The sequence below is a fragment of the Sarcophilus harrisii genome, chromosome 4 (assembly GCF_902635505.1).
Source record: "Sarcophilus harrisii chromosome 4, mSarHar1.11, whole genome shotgun sequence".
Classification (NCBI taxonomy): Eukaryota; Metazoa; Chordata; class Mammalia; order Dasyuromorphia; family Dasyuridae; genus Sarcophilus; species Sarcophilus harrisii.
The window spans coordinates 32119053-32143365 of NC_045429.1; the positions used below are offsets into that span (position 1 = coordinate 32119053).

The window sequence follows — 24313 nt, forward strand, 5'->3', positions numbered from 1 at the left end:
CATATAGCTTTCCGTCTCATCACGTGACTCAGATGTCTCTATTTCATGATCTTTCTCAGTTCTGTGTCTAGAACCCCCTGCAGTATTTGACACAGCTGACCATCCCTAATACATGTACAGTGTCTCCTTCCTAAATCTGCAGCACATTACTGAATCCCAGTTTTCCTGGGCAGTTCAGTGTCATAGTGGACACGGAATTAAACCTGGAGTCAGGAGGAGCTAAGTTCAAAATTCAGCCTCATACACTTACTGATGGTAGGACCTCAGGCAAGTCTCTGCCTGTTACTTTTTTTTTTTTATTTAATTTTTTTGAAGGGTTTTAAAAGCCATTTGCTTCTAGTTCTTTGTTGTAATAAAAAGCAGTATCTTGAATATTTCTATATGAGTCTGTTCCTTCATTCTTTTAAAATTTTTAATTTAATATTTCCCCCCCAATTACACTGAAAACCAATTTTTTTACATTCGTTTTTAAGATTTTTGAGAAACCACATGTGAAATAATACAAAATATTTCCATAAAAGTCAAGTTCTGAAAGAAAACATAAATCTCCCAGTCTAATGGAAATAAAACCTTCAAGAAAAATTAAGTTAAAAATAAAGAGAGAGAGAGAGAAATAGAGAATGCTTCAATGTATATTCAGACACAATCAGTTCCTTCTCTGAGTATAGATATGATTTTTCATCATAAGTCCTTCAGAGTATTTGTGGATAATTATATTATTGAGAATAACAAATTCACTTACAGCTGGTCATCTCAGAACATTGTTAGTACTTTGTATACAGTATATATCATTTTGTTCATGAAGGACTTTCCAGGTTATTATTTTTTCCTGAGAGCATCCTGCTCATCATTTCCCAAAGAAAAATAATATTTCATCAGAGAAACTTGCTTTGAAATTTTTTTTTTACAATTACTATTGTTAACTGTATTTTCCCCATTTATTTTCTCTCTCCTTTTATCCTGCGCCTCTCAAGTGTTTTGCTACTGATCACTCCCTTCCCCAATATGTCTTCTTTTATCACCCTCCTCCCCATCCCAGATCTTATTCCTCCCTATTTTCTTGCAATAAGATAAATGTCTATACTCTACTGAGTATATATTATTTTCTATTTGAGCCAATTCTGATGAAAATAAGGTTAACTTACTCTCCTTCTTCCCTTCCTCTGTAAAAGTCTTTTCTTGCCTCTTTTTTATGGCAGATAATTTGCACCATTCCACTTCCCCCTTTCCCTTTCTACCAGTACATTCCTCTTTCACCCCTTAATTTTATCATTTTTAAAGAAGATACTATCCCTTCATATTCAACTCATACCTGTGCCCTCTGTCTATACATATTCTTCCTAAATGCCATAATAATGAGAACATTATAATGAGTTCCAAGTATCATTCTCCCATGTAGGATTGTAAACAGATAAACTTATTAAGTCCCTTATGATATCACTTTCCTGGTGACCTCCTTATGCTTCTCCAGAGTCTTTTATGTGAAAATCAAATTTTCCTTTCAGCTCTGGTCTTTTCATCATGAACACCTGAAAATCCTGTTTTATTGAATGACCACCTTTTCCTCCAAAGGATTATACTCAGTTTTTTGGGTAGGTGATTCTTGGTTGCAATACTAGCTCCGCTGCTCTCTGGAATATCATATTCTAAGCCCTCCAATCCTTTACTGTAGAAGCTGCTAAAATTTGTGTTATCCTAGCTGTGGCTCCACTATACTTGAATTATTTCTCCTTGACCTGGGAGTTTCAGAATTTGGCTATAAAATTCCTGGAGTTTTTATTTTGGGATCTCTTTCAGGAAGTAATCAGTGATTTCTTTCAATTTCTACTTTACCCTTTGGTTCCAGAATATCAGGACAGTTTTCCTCGATAATTTCTTGAATGATGATATCTTCCCTCTTTTTTCAATCATGACTTTCAGGTAGACCAATAATTTTTAAATTATCTTTCCTGGATCTATTTTCCAATGAGATATTCTACTTTTCTTTCTTTTTTTTGGTTTTACTTTTATTATATTTTGATTTCTCATAAAGTCATTAGCTTTCATTAGCTCAATTCTATTTTTTAAGGAATTATTTTCTTCAGTGAGCTTTTGTACCTTTTCCTCCAATTAGTTAATTTTACTTTTTATGGCATTCTCATTAGTTTTTTGTATTTCCTTTTGCACCTCTCTCAATTCTTTCCCTAATTTTTTCTCTATCTCTCTTACTTAATTTTCAAAGTCCCTTCTGAGTTCTTCAATAGTTTGATCCAATTCTTAATTTTTTTTGGAGGCCCTGGATGTAGGACTTTGTTATCATCTTTTGAGTGTGTGTTTTGATCCTCCTTATCACCATAATAACTTTCAAAGGTCGGAATGTTGTCTGTTCATTTTCCTAGCCTGTTATTCATCTTGTAACTCTTTTAAAGTAGAGCTCTGTTTCCAGGATGGAGGGTGCACTGCCCCAAGCTTTAGGGGTTTTGTGCAGCTGTTTTCAGAAATCCTTTCAGGACTGACCACAAGCACTGTTTTCTGCCCTGGAGCTGTTAGGAGTGTCTCTGCCCCACTGCAGCAGTAAGATCTGGTGTGCTGGCCCCTGGGACTGCACACCAGACTCCCCTCTTGTTGCCACAGAGCCTCTCTACTGACCTTCCAAATCCTCCCTGGGATCCCTAGGCTGAGAGGTCCAGAAGCCTCCAGCATTGCTGCTGACTCAGAGGTCCCGCCTCTCTGATGCTGGGGTTCCACCCAGAGCTGGGCTGTGCCAGCCTGCCCTGGGATTGCGAGGCCAGGCTTTTACTCTGGTCCACAGACCTTTTCTGCTGACCTTCCAGCTCCTCTTTGGTGTCTCTGGGCTGAGGTCTGGAAGCCCCCAGGACTGCTGCTGATTCGGAAGTGGGGTCCAGCCAGGCTGGGGCTGTGCAGGGCTCCCTGCACTGGGACCGTATGCTGGATCTCATCCTTATGTCATACACCTTTTCTGCTGAGTTTCTTAGTTGCCCTGGGCTGCAAAATGTTCTGCTCCATCGTTTTGGCTGTTCTGACACTCTAAAATTTGCTTCAAGTCATTATTTAAAGGAATTGGGGCAGTTTGGGAGAGAGAAAGTTCCTGCCTTTCCTCCACCATCTTGGCTCCAAATCCCCCCACCCTCCTTAGTTCCTCTAACTATAAAATGGGGTTAATAATAGCACCTATCTCAAGGGGTTTTTGTGAGGAGCAAATATTTGCAAAGTACATAGCCCAATACCTGGCACACAGAAGGTGCTTCCTGGCTTCTGGTTGCCTTTCCCTCCTCCCTTCTTCCTTTTCTTCCGTCTCCTTTGTTGGTTCATCTCTTCATGTCTTTGCCACAGTGGTGGCTGTACTCTAAGACTTTGTCCTGGTCCTCACTTCTTTCCCTTCTTTTTGCGTCTCTCTTCTCCCCTTCTTCTCTACACAATCTACTCTAGGCAGATGGCTTGCAGAGCAGTACATCCAGCACCCTCCTGAGCCTTATTCTAATATTACCTCCAATCAGAGGTCCCATGGGCACCTTAACCTGGACAAACCCCTAAATCACTACTCTTTAGCTTTTTAAAATTTCTAGTAAGGATCCCCAGGGTCTCACAAAGAGTGAGCACTTAAGTTGTTCAAATAGATACTCAAGCAGTGGCAGAGCTGGGTGATGGTTTTCAGAGAGTGTCTTCATGTACAGAGAAAATAGCAACCTCGAAGCTTCTTTCAAACACCAACTTATTTCCTTTAAGAAACTCTCATCACAATCACAACACACAATTCAAATTTGATAATAGTAATTAACATTGCCTAGTAGAGGAAAAATAGACAAACCAAAGGATGCTAATAATTGCCATACCTTTTAGAAGCTTCTTCATTTTTTGAAGCATTGGTTTCTTTACTACCTGTGAAAAAACCACATACCAAATAAAGGTCAAGAGGATGCCAATAGCACCTGAGGCAGAGCCCTGACCAAATAAAGCAAATTAACTTTTCTTTCCTTCTTTTCCATACATGTCCTTCATGGCGTATCATTTTATATTTAAGTTAAGGAACCGGTTTTTTTTTGTTTTTTGTTTTTTGTTTTTTAAGGGAAACACTGGGTAACATCATTCTTAGGTAAAAGTGCAGAAGGATTTTAGTCTAAATAGAGGGAAAAAGCAAAGTTTTAAAAACAATAATCCCGTCCCTAAAATGGGGACAATCTAAGGATAGCCTTTGCTATTCAAATGGTTCCTGAATATCAGTGGTGACAAAAAAAAAAAACTCGAAACAGATCCCCTCTGTCAAATATTGACTTAGAAAACCACAAATTAACATTATCTGTTATCCTGTGTTTTTGTTTATTTTGTTAAATATTTCCCAATTATATTTCAATCTGGTTCAGGCCTTAAGAATGTGGCCTAAAGAGTTTTGCCACATAAAGTCACTCTACCATTCTTGCAGTATAACAGAATAGGGAACAACAAAGAGAGCATTTTGATTTTGTCTTTCTCTTCTTCCCCAATGGTGTCTGATGCGTATGTAATGTAATGGAAAGTTAATAAACAAAATTTCAGTTTAAAGTTAGGTGAATACAACATGAAGTATTTGCAGGACAAGACCAAGAGGACGAGAAAGCTTGGCTTGGAAGAGATTAGATGTGCACAATTAGAGGGGAAGAGATCAGAGGTGTGAGCTACATGTGGATTCAAAAAACCCAACTTCCCAAGTGGCAGCAGGGTGACTAGATAGTGGTCTTTAAAAAATCTGAAGGATTTAGGAACCTGAAAATGGGAGCTTCAGGATGGCGACACAGGAGAATTAGCTGAAGAAGTGGGGACATTCAGCTTGGAGAAGAGAGGAACTTGGGGTAGGGGAGTGGCAATGATATCTGCTTCACATGGAAGAGGAATTAGCTTTGTTTGGCCATAGGAGAGGGGCCTTAAGAGAACGCATTTGCAATTGAAAACTGCAGAAAGGAATTGTTTAGGCGTTAACTAGGAAAAGTGTCCTAGTGCTCAGATACCCAGAAGAGGGATGGCTTTTCCCCAAGCTCCAGGTCTTCAAGCCAGGGAAAGCATAGATGCTGGTCTTCCAGAAAGCCTTCAGCTGTGTAAATGGCTGTCTTGCCACACTCCTGCTGACGTTTCCTTACTCCCCCTCCCACTTAAGGCACAACTGTCTTCAAAGGCCTAATTCAAGTTCTATCTCCTCCATGGAGACTTTCCTGGCCTGAAGTTGCCCAGACTCAGAAGAGAAGGCCTTGCAGCAAATCACTTAACCTCTCTGCCTTGCTTTCCTCCTCTGTAAAATGGGATGAGAACGAGAGCCCCCCGACTACTTGCCCTCCCCCTCGTGTAAGGGGATGAAATGAGTTACTATTTGTACAACTCTCCAGACACGCGATTACTGGCCTTGTCACTGGAGCCCACAAAGAGCTTGACTTCTCTAACTCCATCTTTCCGGAGAAGTGGGGATGCCCGCTGTCCCTGGAGGGCCAAGTGACTCCAGGTTGCCACCCCATATTCAGAGCTCTCAGTTTGGCCCCCCATCACAAGCTACCCAGAATTCTCCATCACCATCCCAGCCTCTTTTTCAAAAACAGCACCAAACCAAATTACCTACATGGACAGAACCATGGAGGTGTGAAGTGACTGTGGTCAGAGAGATTCACGCCTGGGGAGGAATGACTAATCTGCCCTGGCCCAGGCAAAAGGGCCCAAATCCTGAACGATCTCAAAGGCCTTAGGTCCCCCGCGGTCCCGGGGAAGAGCTCTCTGGCCTCTGGGCCTCCAGCTGACCTGGGTCTAACATCCTGGGCCGGACAGGGACAGACCCCCAACTCCCCACTCCCAGGTTCTACACCTGACAGGCTGAAGGAAGCAGTGAGAGAGCCCCTGGCCTGGTAAGGGGAGGAGAGCTCCTCTTTCCAGGGGGCAGGTATCCCCTCTGAGCACTGCCTGATCCTCTCTGGGGCGGGGGAGGATCCCCATTCTTCAAAGTGGAGACCTCTCTAAGAAGGGTCTTCACTCTCTACAAGAGAGGTCCCTCTAAGGAATCCCCTCTCCCAAAGGGGGTCCCCCATCCTCTCTAGGGGTTCCCCTCTCTGAGGGTCCCCAGCCTCTAAAAAGGTTCCCCTCCCTAAGGAGGCCTCATCCTCCAGGGAGATTGCTCTAAGGTGGACCCCCAGTCTCTAAGGGGATTCCTCTCTCTAAGGGAGGCCCCCAACCTCTAAGAGGGGGTCCCCATCCTCTATGGGGGTTCTTCTCTCTAAGGGGGTCCCCATCCTCTAAGAGGGGGTCCTCATCCTCTATGGGGGTTCTTCTCTCTCGGGGAGTCCCCATCCTGTAAGGAGGTTCCTGTCTCGGGGGTCCCCCCTTCCTAAGGGAGTCCCCATCCTCTAAGGGGGTTCCTGTCTGGGGGGGTCCCCATCCTCTAAAGCCGTTCCCCCTCTAAGGGGGTCCCCATCCTCTAAGAGGGGGTCCCCAGTCTCTAAGGGGATTCCTCTCTCTAAGGGAGGCCCCCAACCTCTAAGGGGGTCCCCATCCTCTATGGGGGTTCTTCTCTCTAAGGGGGTCCCCATCCTCTAAGAGGGGGTCCCCATCCTCCATGGGGGTTCTTCTCTCTCGGGGAGTCCCCATCCTCTAAGGGGGTTCCTGTCTCGGGGGGTCCCCCCTTCCTAAGGGGGTCCCCATCCTCTAAGGGGGGCCGCGTCTCTAGTGGGAGTTTTCAGGCCCCCCGTGGGACGGCGTCCGTGGGCCCCGGCTCTCACCTGCGCCTCTGCGAGCGGCTCGAGCGCTCCGGTTCCGGGAGCCGCCACGGGGCCGCGGCTTCAGCTCGTCCTCCATGACGGCCGCAGCAGCGCCTGCTCCTCCTCCTCCTTCCAGAGCCGCCGGGGACTTGTGTCAGGGGCGGGGCCTTAGCTCGTCCGCCATGACGGCCCCGCCCCCGGTCCGCCTCCTCTTCTCAGAGCCGCCAGGGACGCGTTTTAGGGGCGGGGCTTAAGCTCATCCGCCAGGACGGCCCCATCCCGGGCCCGCCCCAGACTCCTCCTCCTCCTCCCAGAGCCGCCTGGGATGCGCGTTTGGGGCGGGGATCAATCGTCATCAGTGACGTCATCACGGCGCCTCTTCCTCCTTTCCCCACGTCGGGACCCGGGAGGTAAGGCAGGGGGCGGGGTCAGGGCGGGACCCCAGCTCCACAACCATTGACTGTCCCACCGAGGGCTCCACCTCCCCTCTTGCCGTGGGGCAGGATGGGGGCGGGGTCAGAGGCAGGGTCTCAGTTCGTCTCTCAGGACGGCCGCGCCGCCAATCCCGCCTTCCTCCAATCCGCAGCCGGGAGCGCACCGAGGCTCCAGGTACAGCGTGGGAAGAGGTCAGGGGCGGGACCTCGGCACTTCCGCCATTGGCCGCCCCACTTCCTCCTCGCGCAGTGTGGGGCGGGGCCGGGGCGGAGCCGGGGCGGAGCCTCGACGAGGCCGGAGCTGAGGAGGAGGCCCAGGCCCGACGGGATAGTGTTGGGTCAGGTAGGCGCAGGGGCCGGCAGCGGCGGTCGGGCGACCGGGGAGAGCGCCGCACGGGGCTTCAGCCTCACGCCCGCGGCTTCTCGGGCAGCCTCCGGACTCGGCCCAGCCCTAGGTTCCGAGGGGGGGCGGGGCGCGTCCGGGGCGCGCGGCTCTGAATGTCGGCTGAAGCGCCCATCGGAGGGGGCGCACAGGCGGGATTCGCGGGCACTCGCCAGCCGCGGGACTCGGACGGGTCATTTCAAGCTCTGCTCCTCAGTTTTCTCCACCTGTAAAAATGGGGAGGGTCACTCACGACGACTCGAGGTGCGGGACGCCCGCCCTTGGAGGATGAGGACCGGTTGGCCTTTTCTTCGGGTCTGGCACGCAGTAGGCGCTTCGTTGCCGAGGGTCGAGGGTCTGGCACGCAGTAGGCGCTTCGTTGCCAAGGGTCGAGGGTCTGGCACGCAGTAGGCGCTTCGTTGCCGAGGGTCGAGGGTCTGGCACGCAGTAGGCGCTTCGTTGCCGAGGGTCGAGGGTCTGGCACGCAGTAGGCGCTTCGTTGCCGAGGGTCGAGGGTCTGGCACGCAGTAGGCGCTTCGGTGCCGAGGGTCGAGGGTCTGGCACGCAGTAGGCGCTTCGTTGCCGAGGGTCGAGGGTCTGGCACGCAGTAGGCGCTTCGTTGCCGAGGGTCTGGCACGCAGTAGGCGCTTCGTTGCCGAGGGTCGAGGGTCTGGCACGCAGTAGGGGCTTCGTTGCCGAGGGTCGAGGGTCTGGCACGCAGTAGGCGCTTCGTTGCTAGGGATTGAGGGCCTAGCACACAGTAGGCGCTTCGGAGCCCAGGTCAGGTGTTGATCACCCGACATTGATGGGGTTGACCGCTATCATAAAAGTTTTTTTTTTTTTGTTTTTTTTTTGTAAAGCTTCTATTCAATTTCCCTCCTCTCCAGCTCTGCGGGACTCAGTTTCCTGTTCTGTAAACTGAGAGCTGTTCATCAATCGGCCCGGTGATGCTGAAGCCAAAGGAAGGGGGGGCCATAGGGAAGAGAAGAGAAGTAAATTCTTGGAAGGCCAAGATTAAATACGTTTTTCCTTTTGTCTAAGCATTCTCAGGGCTTGGACCTAATCAATCCCTTAATCAATATTTGTTGGATTGAGCGCTGTGGCTTCAGAATCCCAGAGCCCGCCCCTAGTGCTGGTGGGTGATGAGGATGCCCTCGGTGATTTCTAGGGCGTCTTCCGCACCTGAGCCCACCACCCTGGGAGGGACCATGCCTGGGACATTAGAATAGTGGGATCTCCCATGGAACCCGACAAGGATAGAATTCAAGAATGGTACAGAAGCCCTTCCCCCGTCAGTGGAGAGCAAAGCTTCTAAAACTCTGGACGGCCCCCTCCCCAATTGAATTGGCAGCCATGAAATTCTGATTTCTTATTAGTGAATGTTTGGTTTCTTTACCTCGTATGTACTTTTAAATATATTTTAAATATATCATACCGCTATTAAATATATTGTACTGTATTTTAATATATTTTATTTTATATTATTATACTATACATATGCTGTATATAATATTACAGTATATTTTATACTATTTTATATATCAAGGATTGTGTAGAAATTTCTCAGGTAAAAAAGGGATCATGAATGGAAAAAAGCTTAAGAAACCCTGGTATGAAGAACCAGAGAACTGAATTAAACTTGGGATTTCTTAGTGATTAGAGTGAGGAAATAGCTCAAAAAAAAAAAAAATCCATATCAATATGTCAGTATAGAACCAGAAAACTTAGAGAACATAAGTTCATTTTTAAAATATCAGCGTTTGTTTTTTGTTTTTTAATCATCTTGAATATTTACATAGACTGCTAAAGTTCTATGATGACTTTGCTAAACTCTTAAAATTCTCTCTTAGATTTTTCATAATGCAGAAGTATAATTATACATACCATCCCTTAATGTAATAATAAAATATCTGCATTTGTTAATCGCAGTATTTCTGGAGGCGGTGTGATTTCAGGAGGAAGGCCAGAGGCTCCTGCAAAACTCCAGAGTGAGGCTGAGCAGCAGGAGTAAAATGTAATTGGGGAAGGTTTAACAAAATAAAGACAAGAACAATACAATAAAGAAGGTTAATTTGTGGTTCCCAATGTGGCCTGGAAAGATCCATTTCTATTTGAGTTTGACAACCCTCCGTGTAGAGTCACACTCAATGCTGGAGTCCCATCTCCTGGATTCGTGTTCCATCTCAGCTATGAGAACACTTTACCTTAAACAACTTCAGTTTCCTGACCTGTAAAATGAAAACAATAATAATGAACCTAATAATAATAATAAACAAGTTGTCGTGACAGTCAGATAAATAATGCAAATAAGGTATGTTGTAAACATTAAAGCAGGCTGTGTAAATAAGAGCAATGATTTTATTTCTAGTGTGTCTCTACAGTAAAGCTGAAAGGAAAGTCCAGAATTCAGGAATGGCTGTGGAGGAACTTCAGGCCATAATAAAGAGATGTGTAAGTCTTTTTCTTTGAACAAAAATAAAACACTCCCTTTCATACTGTAACTCATGTGTACAAGAGAACACTTTGTACAGGACAATTCAGTTTTCTCTTTAGTGTTGCTTTTCCCCCCACTCTGAGAATAGATGCAGTGGAGGTGGGAGTGGGTCAGTGGAGATACCAGACACCTATATTACTTCTCTAGCTTCCTGAATTTTAGTACATTGGATTCTGAGATAGTTTATTTGGATACTATTTAAGAAAGTTATTAGTTTTGCCTGTGTTATTTGTGTAGTGGGTGAAGGTCAAGACTAAAACAATCTAGTAACGATTTGTTTCTATACACATGAAAATAAATGCTGACTTGCCTGATTTTGTTATTTTTTCTAAAGCAAATCCTAGAAGAGGAGGACTTCAAAGAAGAAGATTTTGGTCTCTTTCAGTTAGCAGGCCAAAAGTGTTTAGAAGAAGGGTACATTGCTCAGGTATTAGACATTTTAGAAAATGAAAAGAACAAGGTAAGTCCAACTGTTAATGTATAAATTTTTTATACTTTATTAGATAGAGAAAAGCAAATACCCTGGATAATCATGCCCAAATGTCTGATTGAGCATTACATAGGTGTTCTATTCTTAGTATATATCTAAATAGCTAATACCATGGGGGTTCTTAGCTTAATAGCTTAAGTCTAATCTTCCAAGGTGATACACAAATTCACATCTCGATAAAGCAGGATTTAAAATGGGATTCAGCTGAATTTTTTTTTTTCCATTTTGCCAAGTGGAACTCTTTTTGTAATGATTTTTGCTGTTTGCTTCATAAAAAAATATAAAACTTAATTAAGAGCAAGAGTTAATTCATACTTATGTTCTTTTTCCTTTTTTTTTTTTTTAAACTTGGGGATGGATACCATTTTTTGGTGTAAGTTCTTCAGAGTTGTTTTGGATCATTGTATTGCTGAGAATAGCAAAGTCATTCACAGCTGATCCTCCTACAATGTTGCTGTTACTTTGTACACAGTACATTTCACTTTGCTTCAGCTCACAGAAGTCTTCAGGTTTTTCTGAGCACATTCTGCTCATTTCTTATAGCACAATAGTATTCCATCCTAATCACATACACAGTTCAGTCACACTACAATTAAAGAACATCAACTCAATTTCCAATTCTTTGCTGTCAGAAAAAAGCATGCTTATGTTCTTATACAAACTTGAGGGCAATTAGGTAAAGACTTTGATTAATTTAAAGCCTAGGCTATATTTGTATAATTTTATTATGCAAAATATACCCTAGTTCCAATTTTCTGGCTATAAAGACTCGTCCAAACAAAAATTAATATTGCATTATTTTATTCATATCAAAGATAGTCACTTGTGGAATAAAGAAAATAGATTGATTGTGAAAAAAAATTTAAATATAAGGCACAAATGTAACTGAAACAAGGAAGAGTAAGCACAATGCTAGGAGAGAGTACAGTGCTCCAAGTAAAGAGTCACGAACGATCTGAGGAGGGAGACTGGGGTAGAGGGTTTCAGAAAGTGTTTCTTGGAGGAGATGGTACTTGATTTGGATCTTAGAGGAAAGGAAAGACTTCAACTGACTTTGAATGGTGGGAAGGAAAATGTCTGTTCTAGGTAGGGGAAGGATGTTAAAGGCAGAGTAGAAAAGGGTAGGTTGTAAATGAGATGAGAATCAGTATAATTCAGCCCAAGAGTGTGCATGTGTAAAGGAGCCTTTGATGTGTCTGGAAGGGGGTAGGTTGAGGAGAATCTCAGAAAAAAACAATATTAACAATTTATCCTTCTAGTTGTCAATGGAGAGGTTTTTTTGAGTGATTGGTTGACATCAGAATAGTTCATTAGGAAGATTACTAGGGCAGCAAAGGGAAGTTTGAATTGGAGGCAGGAAAACCAATTAAGAGATAATCGTAATAGTGTCCTGGATCCCTGTGACAGTTTAGGGTCATACCTGCATGCAATAAAATACATAGAATTACAAAGGAAACCAATTATACTTAGTTATATTTTATTGAATACATTTATGTTGAAATACAATCAATTATATTGAAAACATTAAAAAAAGGTTAACTGCTGGTTAGTTGAAAACAGATGAGGGCCTGAACTAGGGTGGTAAGTGAGAATGGGAAGAGAGTCATGCAAATGTGAGAGATGTGGTGGTAGAAATGAGGGAACATGCAGCTGGGTAGGTATGTCTTAAGGGGAGAGTTATGGGAGCCACCTGTTAGTGGCTGTCGGGGACCTCATTCTGGCCAGCAGAACAGTTCCCTTCATGTAAGAGAATGATAATGATACAAGGCAGCTGAGAGGCAGGTGCATTCTCTTACCTCCCTTCTCTTCCCTCTTGTCTGCGATTTATTTCATTCCCAATCCACAAGCCACATCTGCCAATAAAGGCTGATTTGCAATTCCTTCCAGTATGTTATGATTCACAGCTGTGGGGGCTTTCACCCACCCAGCCCTTAGAGGTGCAGTCCCCTTTAACTCTTTATAGGCTTTCTGAGATTCACAGTTAGGCGTGGTCCTTAACTGGGGAGAGGAGCCAGTGATGAAGGCTGAGGGTACCATGATGAATAAAGACATCAGGAGAGGCATGGGATTTCTGGGAGGAAAAATGACAGGTTCGGTTTTGGGTATGTTGAGAATAAGCTTCTGGTGGGACAGTCAGGTTAGAGATATCGTTATTACATTATATTTTGTTATATTACGTTGTGTTACGTTATGTTCTGTTACATTATGTTACGTTCCATTCCATTCCATTAACATTACAGTACATCATATTATGTTATATTATTAGTTCCTTCTGAGAGAACAAAAAGGATGAAGATGGGGAAGAGAATCCTTTAGCTGTAAAGAGGTCACTAGTCATCTTGGAGAAAACTGTTCCAGCATATCATTAGGAGTGAAAATTATATTGACAAAGGATAAAAGCATGACTAGTGTGTGAGGAAGTAGAGACACCTATTGTAGACTACTTTTTCTAGAAGCTTGGTAACGATGAGGAAAATGGAAGCTGATAGCTTGAAGGGGGTGTTATGATCAATGAAGGATTTGGGTTTAGGGTTTTCGATTTTTTAGGATAGTGAGGGCCCAAGGAGGTTTGTGGCTTAAGAGGAAGAGATTGAAGATGGATGAGAAGGGGATGGTCGATGAAGCAGAATGCCAGAGGAGACTATGAGATCAAGTATACAGATAGATAGGGTGTCTTGGCCAAGAGAAGAAATGTCTTTTCCTCCAACAGAGTAAAAAAAGAAGGCATATTATTGGGGTAAGGCCTTGAAAAGAGGCAGAGCTTCAACTTCTGTACTGTCACTTCTGGAAGTAATTGTGTCCAAAACAATATTCCCTAAGGTCCTAGGACAATGCTCTAGCTCAATCCTTAGCCTTTCCCCAAAAATCTTTTCTGTTTTACCAATTGATATATCTGATTCCTCATGAATTATGTTCCCCTTTGACTTTCTGGATCCTAAGGGTCAGTCCCTTCTTTTCTTAGTTTTTAGGTGAGACAAGTTTGGACGTAAAAAGCTCCAATAAGTTAAAGAAAATGAAAAAAACAAAATAAAACAAAACTACATCATGAGGATCAATCACTCGCATACATAAATGTTTTCCATTTTTGTTGCTCTCTCAAATAATTTTTGTTCAGCTTAGTCTGCTCTTGTCAGGAACTAGGATCCTTACCTTATTTGATATGATGGGACTTGGAGCCCCTCTCCGGGCCCAGGATCCAGGCATGAAGGAGAGAATGAAAATATAGAGGGAAAGGAAAACATTTTGGGGAAGCCATGATGAGATCAAGAGCACAGGTAGGGGAATTAATCTTGGAGCTGCCAGAAACAAGTGAGAATGGATAGGATGCAGAGGTGGGGAATCTTAGCTTTCCCATTGAAGTGACTCGTCCACTGAGACCACAGCCATAGAAATAAATGAAGGCTGTAGAGTAAGACCCTCTGAGCCAGGGGTTTGGGGGCCTGAGCTAGAGGAGAATCAAAGAATGGAGATCAATAGTGAAGATCCCTCTGAGGTTAGACAGGGTCTTTTTGCATCATTTTCTTCATTTGGTCCTTGTATGGCTTTAAACTTGAGGTTTCCCTTTCACCATCCTTGTTGCCCGTCATGAGATTTCTCTAACTTTTCAGTGTCCTGACTAAAACATGATGCCCAGAACTGGCCACCATATACAGGTGTGTTCCAGCCAATGAAAAGGACAAAAGATTATCACTTTCTTGCTCTGGAATCTGTGCCCAAGATTATATTAATCTTTTGCCCACCCAGGCCCTTGCTGACTCCCATTGAGCTTGTAGTCCACTAAAGCCTCCCCGTCTTTTTCAAACAATCTACCATCTTGTTCTTATAAAGGTGATTTTTTTTTTTTATTCCAAGTAGAAAACTTTGTTTTTCCCTAGTGAAATTCATTGAATTTGATTTTACTTAATGTTCTAGCCTATCAAAATCTTTTTAGATCCTAACTTTGTCATCCAGTCTATTAACTAACTTCTAACTTTCTGTCTTCTACAAATTTGACGTGTGTCATCTGTGTTTTTTCCGAGTGATTAAAAACAATGCTCAATAGCCCAATTCCTGGAGTCTTCTCCTGGAGACCTCCCCAAGGTGACAGGGAATCAATAATAGCCTTCTCTTGGAAGCCCCTGATTTGGAATTCATCTGGTTATATTATGGACTGGTTTCACAAGAATAGAATGTGATCAAAAGCATTGCTTAAATCTGGATTAACCCTATCTTCAGCACTCCCCTGAGCCACCATTGTAGAAACTCTTACAAAGAGAAATGAGATATTTGGCCTAACCTGGTCCTGATGGCGCCATGCTGGCGCTCCTCCTAAACAATCACCAACCATCTCTAGAATGATTCAGATCAGAATTTCCCCAGGAATTAGCGCCAAGCTCACAGATTTGTAGTGTGTAGATTTTATTCTCTTCCATTTTTTGAATATGTTATGTTTTATTTATATATATGTCTATGTGTGTCTGTATATACATATATGTATACATATATACATGTTATATTTTACATATTATACATATATATTCTAACAAATATAAAATAGGGCACTGGAATTCAAAAAAGGCAACAAGTGCTGCTTTCTTACCTTATGCATGCCTGTTTGTCATTAGCTGACCTTTCTTGGTCTTCATTTTTGCTCTGTCATTTCTACTATTAAAATGTGAATAGGCATTTTACAATTAAACAAGCTTTAAGCAGCTCGGCCTTCCCTCTGTCCTCCCCAGTGCTTCCTTGCCTCCAGCAGTGGTTCTCTCAGAGACTCATTAAAAAAGCTTTCTAAACACTGGTCTTGTTTCTGTGATGGCTCAGGGTGGACAAATCTTCTTTGGGAACAGAGTGCTTCCTCATATGTGCAATGGGCAAACATTTAAATCAGATGAAAAAGAGGCTTGGCAATTGATATCTTGGCAAAGAAAGGGAAAAAATGTTCTTTATGAATTTAAGCACTTGCCATCCTTGAATGCTTTATCATCTTCATCCTTTACAGCAGCTAACAGAAATCTCTCTTATTTTCACAGCATTGTTTGTTTGTTTATTTCAAAAGAAAAAAAAGGAAAAAAGCATTGCCATGTGCACAAGAGAACATGAGAGAGGATTCAAAATATGAGACAATAAAATGTCCATTTCAAGGAAATCTATATATACTTTTTTTATTCTTTTCTCACCTTTCCTCCCCTAAGTCAACATATATCCAAGTAGATATATTTTTACACATACACACACATACATACATACATATATTTGCGCATATATATATATATAAATATATACACACACACATACATACATATAGATAGCTATAATCATATACAAGCAAAGAGTTTTAACCCTATATTTTTTAAGGAAAACCAAGGCCCAAAGAGGATCCCATAATTACTTGGAAATAGTGATAAAGCTGCATGTCCATAGAACTTTTTCTTATTTGTAATAATTTGAAGACAGTATTAAAAATAGCCATATTTGAGAAGCATGCCAGGAGACTCTTGTAGCTAACAGATTTTTGCCACATTACCTCTGACAATATTTTTTTCAGGTTATCATTAGGAGTATGGGTTGGAATCTTGTTGGCCCGGTTGTTAGATGCTTTTTATGTCACAAAGAAGAAGTTGATAAAAGAGAAGAATGCTTGAAAATGCTTGATTTGCTGGTAAAGGTAAGTTACTGAATCTTTGTCTTTCTGTAATACTCAAATTGTTATTGTTAGTTGGTAGGAAATCTTGCCTATCAAAAGATTTGTAAATAGGATGAGTTTGGCTCTTTTTTGCTTGGTTTGGTTTTTTGAGCAAACTCCCTCCTCTTGTGGGAGAATCACAGAGTGGGAGGGAAGAGAAGAACTTTTAGGTCAACTAATTATTTTTTCAGTGAGAAAACTGAGGCCCAAAGTAGTGATGAGCCAAAATCCCATGGCTACTTGGGGCCACACCTGAGATACAACCAAAGCATCCTGACTCCCAGTACTTTCCCACTGTAATTGCTGTCCTAGCATGATTAAAAATAGGAGGGGAAATAGGAAGAACTCACCCAAAGGACCAGGAAAAGGAGGAGAGATAATGCCATGTGAATATTGGTTGAAGGAAATGGCAGAATTTATCTTGGAAAAGAAAAATGCATTTATGAGCTTGCTATAAGTTTGATTTTGGTTTTTGGTCCAGATCTATGATTAGCACTGTGGTGAGTATACCTCCACATGTGGAGCCCCTCTGCTAACGCAGATCATCTGCTCTTCTTCACCTTACAACCTCAGGGGGATTGTCTGAGAGCTGGGAGGAATCCGGCAAGACTTGGAAACTGGTTTCTTGAGTAAAGATCATCCTCAATTCTGCGATCCTTCAATGCCTCTTGGGCTGTTTGTGTGTCTTAGGGAAGAGAAGCTTCAATTGTTCTGCTCAGCTCAAGGCCTAGAATTGTACGAAAGTTTTAGGGAGGCAGATTTCCAGCATTAGGACAACTTTCTTATTAGAGGTGTCCAGAATTGGAATGGGCCTTCTCGTCCCAGAATGGAGCAGGGAGTTCATCATTGGAGGACTTCAGGGAAAGCAGACTGGTGCTTTTTATGTTGTAGGTGGGACATCTTACATGAGAAGTGGTAAAACTCGGGGATCTCTGAGGTTATTTTTTTAGGAAAAATAGGAAGCAAACTACCGGTCAGGATGGAGCTGGGAGCTAATGGAGGGGAAGAGGGCTTCAGTGTCCTTTTGGAAAGGTTGAGAGAGCTCTAAGAGATTAGCAGGGCAGGTTCTCTGTAAAAGCCTATTAATGTAATGCAGGAACGACCTGGGAAAGGACAGGAAGCCAGTTACATGGCACTGTTGCTGCTCATTAGCTGTCAGAGTACTCTTGTGCCACAAGGTTAGTGAAGGCAGAAAAATAGAGTTTTTGCTGGTAAAAAAACCCTCATATGGGAGAAAAGTCCATGTTGGTATGCACTCGGGGCTGGGTCCCCTGACGGTGAAGGGTTGGGTGCTGGGAACCCCGGCACCTTCAGAAAGGATGGGGAGGGAAAGTGAGAGAAGGTTCCTGTCTGGAGATCAGCCCCCTCCTCCACGCCCTTCCTCTCCGTCCTAGAAGGTCTGTCTGTGTGGTAAAGAGCTCCTTTTCTTTTGTTTGCTCTGGATGACTTGGGAACTCTCACTGGGCCCTACCTAAAAAACGCAGCCTTGCCCAAATAGAGAGATTTTGTGTCAGCATTGTAACAACAGTTGCTGCTGAGGAGCCACAGTGAGTCCAGAGGGGAGAGTTCTAGATGTAGTCAGGAAGACCTGAGTTCAAGTCCTGCCTCAGATACTTACTATTGGTGTGATCCTGGACAAACCATTTAACCTCTCAACTCAAATGGGGATAATAATAATACTTATTGTTATTTGGCTTGTTGTGAAAATCAAATGAGATCCATGTAAAATGCTCTACAAGTCTTAGAGTGCTTATAAATGCTAGTTGTTATTTGTAAACCGTGCCTATGGTCTTGCAAGGCTTTTATAACCAAGGGGCTTCCTGGTTAATGTCTCGCAGCTCTGCCATCCAAAGGAACTGCTTTTGGGTTTGCTTGAACTGGTCGAGGAGGCCACTGGAAATCAGATCTCTGAAGTCCTCCTTCTCTTACTTGAGCCACTACAGACAGGTAATGAACATTATGATGTCAATGCACTATGATGATTTTAGCTGTGTAATTATACTTCACTTGAACAAAAAGCAAAGTAAAAGCATGCTTTCACCCAGCTAATCACCATATCAGGTGCCTTATTTGTCTTAGTCTTAGGCTTGTAGAATTAAGGACAGACCAGGTATCATTTTGAACTGAATAGAATACTACCTTATATACCCCCACTCTTATCTAATAGGATAAGGTATGTAGATTAATAGGAATGAGTAAAGAGGGGGGAGTATAAGGGAGGCATCCTTGGATGGAGGGGAGGTTAAGTAGCAGCAGGACAAGTTAATCATTTAGCAAGAATTGGAAATAAGAGATACATACAAACACAATAACAATGATCAGGAGTAGAATTTAGTAGAAAAGAAAAAGTAGGGATAATAATCATTGATCTTAGACTAACTCATAGTTTAAAAAAAGATTGAAAAGAGATAAATCTACATCATATGTCAACCATATTAATATTGTTTTAGATGTAGGTAGGTAGGTAGGTAGGTTCTCACTTCACCTATTTAAATTCCCAGATCCCTTCACAGCCCAACTTAGGCACCACCTCCTGTAGCAGGCACTTTCTCATTCCTTCTCTTGTGACGGGCTCTTCCCCAATGACTGTATTTTGTTTATCTGTGTATAGGTGGTCTCAGAAAATAAGCGTCTTGAGAACAGGAACTGTTTCCTCTTTTGTGTTTATCTTCTCAGCATCTACTCATGGGATAGAAAGTCAATGCTTGTTCAATTAAATACGTACCTTGTATGTACTAGGAACTTGATGCATTTATACAGATGATCCACTTTTTATTTTATTTTCTGCAACTTACAGCTTTCTGTCATAACTGTATCTCCCTATCCATAACCTTTGCACATGTACCTTGTATCAGGAATATTCTGCCTTCACAAATTTTTGCATTTGCAATGTATAGTTGTCCTTATCTTCCTAGTAGTGGATGAAATTTCCCAAAATTCACAACTGTTGTCCCAGCAATCCTATACTAGATCCTAATGCTGAGGGAACTGGTGTGTGAGCTATTTTTTCAGCTTCTGCATTGAGGCTGTGCGGGCAGAAGTGTTCAGTGGACATACACCAAGGCATGATATCATAAATGATAGCGCTTAGAAGTGAAGAATATCTGGCAAAAGCCCACTGTTCAATGATTGCATTTTGTTTTAAAAATGGAATGTTATTACATGATTTCTTTCTTTTTAAAAAAAATCCTTTGTTCCAAAAAAAATTTTTTAGCATCCAAATTCTTAGAATTTTATTTTCTCCCAAGTTCATATATTACATGATTTTTTAAAGCTACATTTTCTGGAAATTATGGACTAAACTTTATAAAGAATGAAAAATTATGAGTAAGTGTTTAAAGTAAAGGAAAATGCTTTGAGAAAAATGATCTTTCATAAGCTTTTCTAATTTTTAACTTGTTATAAATGATGATTACTAAGTGAATCCTAAAACCAAGTAATCAATTAGCCTGTTATGGCCAAGGTAAAGCTGGCCCTCAGCCATTTCTGGCTTATTGTCCTACACTGGGGTACTGGGTGAGAAGTCTCCCCTGATTAATGGCTTTATCTCTGTTTTATAGTGATTCAGAAACTTCACAGCAAGAAGGCCTATTCAGTTGGATTAACCCTGTCAACCTTGTGGAGCCAGCTCTCACTTCTCCCTGTTCCTTACACAAAAGAACAAATACAAAAAGACCAACATGGTCTTGGGCAGTGTTGCAAGGCCTTGGTCACATTTACTAGGCCTTTTGTGGAAGAAGTTGTTAAAAACAAAGGTCACCCCCTGGAAAACAGTAAGGAAGAACTGAAGGCAGAGCTGCTGAAATTGTAAGTGTGTGTTGTGTGCTGGGAGCGTCTGGCTGAGAGCTGTGTGTGTTGAGAGCCTTTCTGGTCCTGGAGAGTTCTTTGTGTGCATTGTGGAGCAGACACGTTATCAGCTGTGTACATGGCTGAGCTTTTGAGTGTCAGTGAGTCTGAAAACGGTGCTGAACTCAATGCTGCTGTTCCAATTACATATATAATGCGGCTAAAACAAATTCAGAACCCGTCAGCTCAGATCAGTTGTGTTTATTAACACAAGTGATGAGTTTCTGTATGATGATTTCATGTTTACAAAGTCCTTTTTCCTTTTTTATGACAACACTTGGGTGCGAGTCCTTTTATAGATGGGGACACTGAGGCAGAAGGTCACATAGCTAGGAGGTATCAGTCAGAACTCAAAGTCGGGTGATTGTACTCTTTCCACTAACCCATGCTGCCCCTCTTTAATACTACTTGTTCATTTGTCTCTTCTCTGATCTCTGAGGTGGGGAATCTTGAGATAATGGGTTTAGTCCCAAAAGTTCATCCTCTTTGAAAGCAGTCCTAAACCTTCTATCATCAAGATTGAAAATCAGACAGTGAGGAAACATCTAGGAGTGTTCACCCAGGGGATGATCCAGAAATCTCTTAATGATGGCCTAGACCAGACTTAGAAATGAACCTTTCCCACTGAGGAACCATGAATGTGGAATATAGCCTAGATTGACAGATGTCCTTGATGTGATGGACTGAAGATTTTTCCTGAATTTGGAGGGGTTTTTTCCTTTTTTGATTTTTATTGTAGGTCGAGGCACACAATGGCAAGGTGGGGGAGATAGATTTGGAAAAAACAAAAGACGTCAATTTTTAAAGTTTAGTAAATGAGATAAATGAGCACAGAGAACATATCCAGGTTGAATTCAGTGAGAGAATGTCCCCCACTCTTTCTGACCAAAAGATGGTCATATAATACCTATGTGGGTTACCAGATTTTTAAAATGCGTGATGTTAGTTCAGATATATCTATAGAATAATCAGAGATTGCTACTTGGGAAGTTTTATGTTCAAATTGCTTCCTCCCCTTTTTTTTTTTTTTAATCTTAGTTGTTTCAAAAGTTTGAAATATCCCTTGCTGACAGCACAGTTTATTGAGGTGCTTGAAGAAAATGAAGAAGATCCTTTAAAATCTTTTGCATCTGAAATAATAGTAAGTACAATGAGATTTGCTTGCCTTTTACAAAACAAATATTTTCTTGTTTTATGGAGAAAAACCATTTACTTTGAGTATCAAAGAGTAAAGTTGTAGAAATCGGAGGACAGTTCAAAAATTTGTGCTGCCAGCTTGGTCAGTTTCTTTATTTCTGGTTAAAATGTTTTAATGATAGTAGGAAGGCATGGTTTTGAAAATCACTATCTCATTTACACAAATCTATTTTAATGAGTATTATTCAGTAACTAATATTGATAATTTATACCCTGTGATTAAAATACTTTTCCATCATCTGTTTGCACAATCTGAAGAAATTAATCAAGACATCAGGGATAGGTAGGCAGGACTTGCCACAATCTGGGCAACTGTTAGCATGTGAGTTGGCTGGGTTTTGAGCCTCAGTTAACTTTTCATTATCCTTTTAGGAACTTAGATTTTCCAATTGTGGTAATTCTTACATTGGTTTCATATCACTAAATAGAATAATCCTACAATGTATAGTAATTCATTTGTTAATGGAAAAAAAATACGTTCACTGTCGCATCTTGTCATAAATTTCATTATCCAAGAAAGAAGTCACAAGGTATACAAAAGAAAAAAATGGATTTAAAATGGGCAGCTGGCTTGATGTGGATTTCTGAGGCTTGGGTTAAACTCCAAGAATAAAACAACTCAAGAATAGAGTACACCCAACAAAGATTTATAAGAATGTATTTGCCAACTGTCTTGCTAATCTAATAAAAGAGCTTTAAACTGAAAAGAATGGAGGAGGAAGAAAATGATTTTGTATAATCCAATAAGCAAGAGACCCCAGGGAATAGTTTGAGTAAGAAAAAAAGAATAGCAGTTGAGTCACCCAGAAGTTTACAAGGAGATTACATTCAAAAAAAAGAACCCAGGAGAAAAATCCCTGACTTGAAAGATCCTTACTCAAAGTTTAGGCAATAAGCAAAAATATGTGCAGCTTTTAGGGTAGAAGTGCTAGCATCTTATTCCTGTTATTGTTGAGTCTTGTCCAATTCTTGTGACCCTATTTGGAGTTTTCTGAAAAAAGCTCCTGGAGCAGTTTTGCCATTTTCTTCTCCAGCTCATTTTATGAATGAGGAACTGAAGCAAACAGATTGAGGTTGATTTGCCCAGAGTCCCACAACTAGGAAGTGTCTGAGGCCATATTTGAACTCAGGAAGGTGAATTTCTTTGGCTAACCATTTGACAGTTGAGAAAACTAAATACCCAGAAGTTTAATAACTTATTTGAGGTGTCCTATATTGAATCAGTGGGAGAGCTAGAAGCCCATTGCACTTGTCATCTTATGTAATTAGTATGTGATTTATATAGAGGCTTCTCAGTAAGAAAATAAGAGTGTGGGGAGGGACCTGAGAGATCAAGTCCAAAGTTTCTTTAACTGTGTCTTGTGACCTCATAGGGGGGTCACATAATTGAATGTGGGGGTCACAAAAAATTGGGCAACAAGTAAAAGGTATCAAATATTCTTTTTTTAAATAGTTTTTATTTTCAAAACATGCAAAAATAGTTTTCAGTATTCACCTCTGTAAAACCTTGTGCCCCAAATTTTTCTTCCTCCCTTCCACCCCTTTTCCTAGACAGCAAATAATCCAATATGTGTTAAGCATGTGCAATTCTTCTATACATATTGGTTATGCTGCACAAGAAAAATCAGGCCAAAAAGGAAAAAAAAAAAAAGCAAGCAAACAACAAAAAATGGTGACAATACTGTTGTGGTCAATATTCAGTACCCATACTCCTCTCTCTGGAGGCAGATAACTCTCCATCTAAGTCTATTGGAATTGACCTGAATCACCTAATTGTTGAAAAGAGCCATGTCCATCACAGCTGATTGTTGCCTGATCTTGCTATTGCCATGCACAATGATCTTTTGGCTCTGCTCACTTCACTCAGCATCAGTTCATGTAAGTCTCTTCAGGCCTCTCTGAAATCATCCTGCTGGTCTTTTCTTACAGAATAATAATTTTCCATAACATTCATATACCATAACTTGTCCAGCCATTCTCCAATTGATGGGCATCTACTCAGTTTCCAGTTTCTTGTTACTACAAAGAGGGCTGCCACAAACATTTTTGCACATGTAGGTCCCTTTCCCTCCTTTAAGATCTCTGGGATATAAGCCCAGTAGAGACACTGTTAGATCAAAAGGTAAGCACAGTTTGATAGCCTTTTGTGCATAGTTCCAAATTGCTTTCCAGAATGGTTGGATTTGTTCACAATTCACCAACAATGTATCAGTGTCCCAGTTTTCCACATACCTTCCAACATTTATCATTATCTTTTCCTGTCATCTTAACCAATCTGAGAGATGTGTAGAACTATCAAATATTCTACTAAGATTTAATTCTCTATGTAAAAATAAACACATCCATCTCATTAGTATGCAAATTTGATTTTGTCTTTAATAAATGACAAAATTTGTATACCAAAAAATAAGTATACCAAAGAATTATTTTAAAATAAATTTAGTTATGATTTATAATCCAAAAAAAAATGAATCTCTGTATGATTCCAAGTCCAGTGCTCTATCCACTGCACTACCTAGCTTCTCTTAATATCAGAGAAGCATATTTGACTCCATAAAAGACCCTGAGCCTGGGATGAAATCCATGGCTCTGGGTGGGTATTCCTTCTTCAGAAAAAATAAAGTAGTTTTAAGAAGGGGTGTGTGCATTGAGTAGCACTATGTATGAATGACTAGAGCAGAGCTGGGGAATCTTTTTTTTTTTTTGCCAAGGGCCATTTGTATGTTTATAACATCATTCATGAGCCATACAAAATTATCAACTTATAGAACTCAAGCAGTGGGAGGTTGTTGTACTTAACCTTCAGCTTATCATTGCCTACAGTTGCCTTAGCAAATGATTTCCTGACCTTATGCCTGCAGGTCAGACTTAACCTACCCCTGGACTAGAGAAACAAATGGTTTTGTATCTGAAGGATTCTACAAACTATCTGATTAGAAAGAAGAATTCAGGAATTCTTCAAGATTTGAGCTATCTCAACAAGAATTGAGGAATTTAGGAAATAGACCATAAGTCTGGCAATACATAATTATAAAAGTGATGGGAGATTCATTTCTCAAAATTGTTGTTAGAGTGACTTTCTAAAGCCAAAAAGCAGA

At 41.5% G+C, this 24313-nt stretch overlaps 2 protein-coding genes across 10 annotated transcripts in view; one reads left to right on the top strand and one right to left on the bottom strand.

The window, feature by feature from the left end:
• The window catches only part of RPAP2 (RNA polymerase II associated protein 2), a 78060-nt gene extending 71049 nt beyond the window's left edge, over nt 1-7011 (bottom strand). For 4 of the 5 annotated variants that reach the window (XR_002770051.2, XM_023501620.2, XM_031969322.1 and 1 more), the window contains exons 1-2: nt 6729-7011; nt 3834-3879 (exon numbers count right to left, since the gene is read on the bottom strand). Coding sequence is in view for 4 of the 5 variants with exons in the window: in XM_023501620.2 (XP_023357388.1) it covers nt 3834-3879; nt 6729-6804 (122 nt within the window). In the remaining variant the exon portion in view is untranslated. The remainder of the gene's footprint in view (nt 1-3833; nt 3880-6728) is intronic. The other variant, XM_023501619.2, reaches the window with a different exon arrangement.
• Nucleotides 7012-7131: 120 nt separating this feature from the next.
• GLMN (glomulin, FKBP associated protein) overlaps nt 7132-24313 on the top strand; it is a 45188-nt gene continuing 28006 nt past the window's right edge. Inside the window, exons 1-8 of one of the 5 annotated variants that reach the window (XM_031969326.1) lie at nt 7430-7484; nt 9453-9537; nt 9892-9974; nt 10352-10477; nt 16035-16154; nt 18011-18119; nt 19733-19979; nt 21057-21159. In XM_031969326.1, coding sequence (XP_031825186.1) covers nt 9936-9974; nt 10352-10477; nt 16035-16154; nt 18011-18119; nt 19733-19979; nt 21057-21159 — 744 coding nt within the window. In that variant the 5' untranslated portion in view covers nt 7430-7484; nt 9453-9537; nt 9892-9935. The other 4 variants (XM_031969325.1, XM_031969324.1, XM_031969327.1 and 1 more) reach the window with 4 other exon arrangements.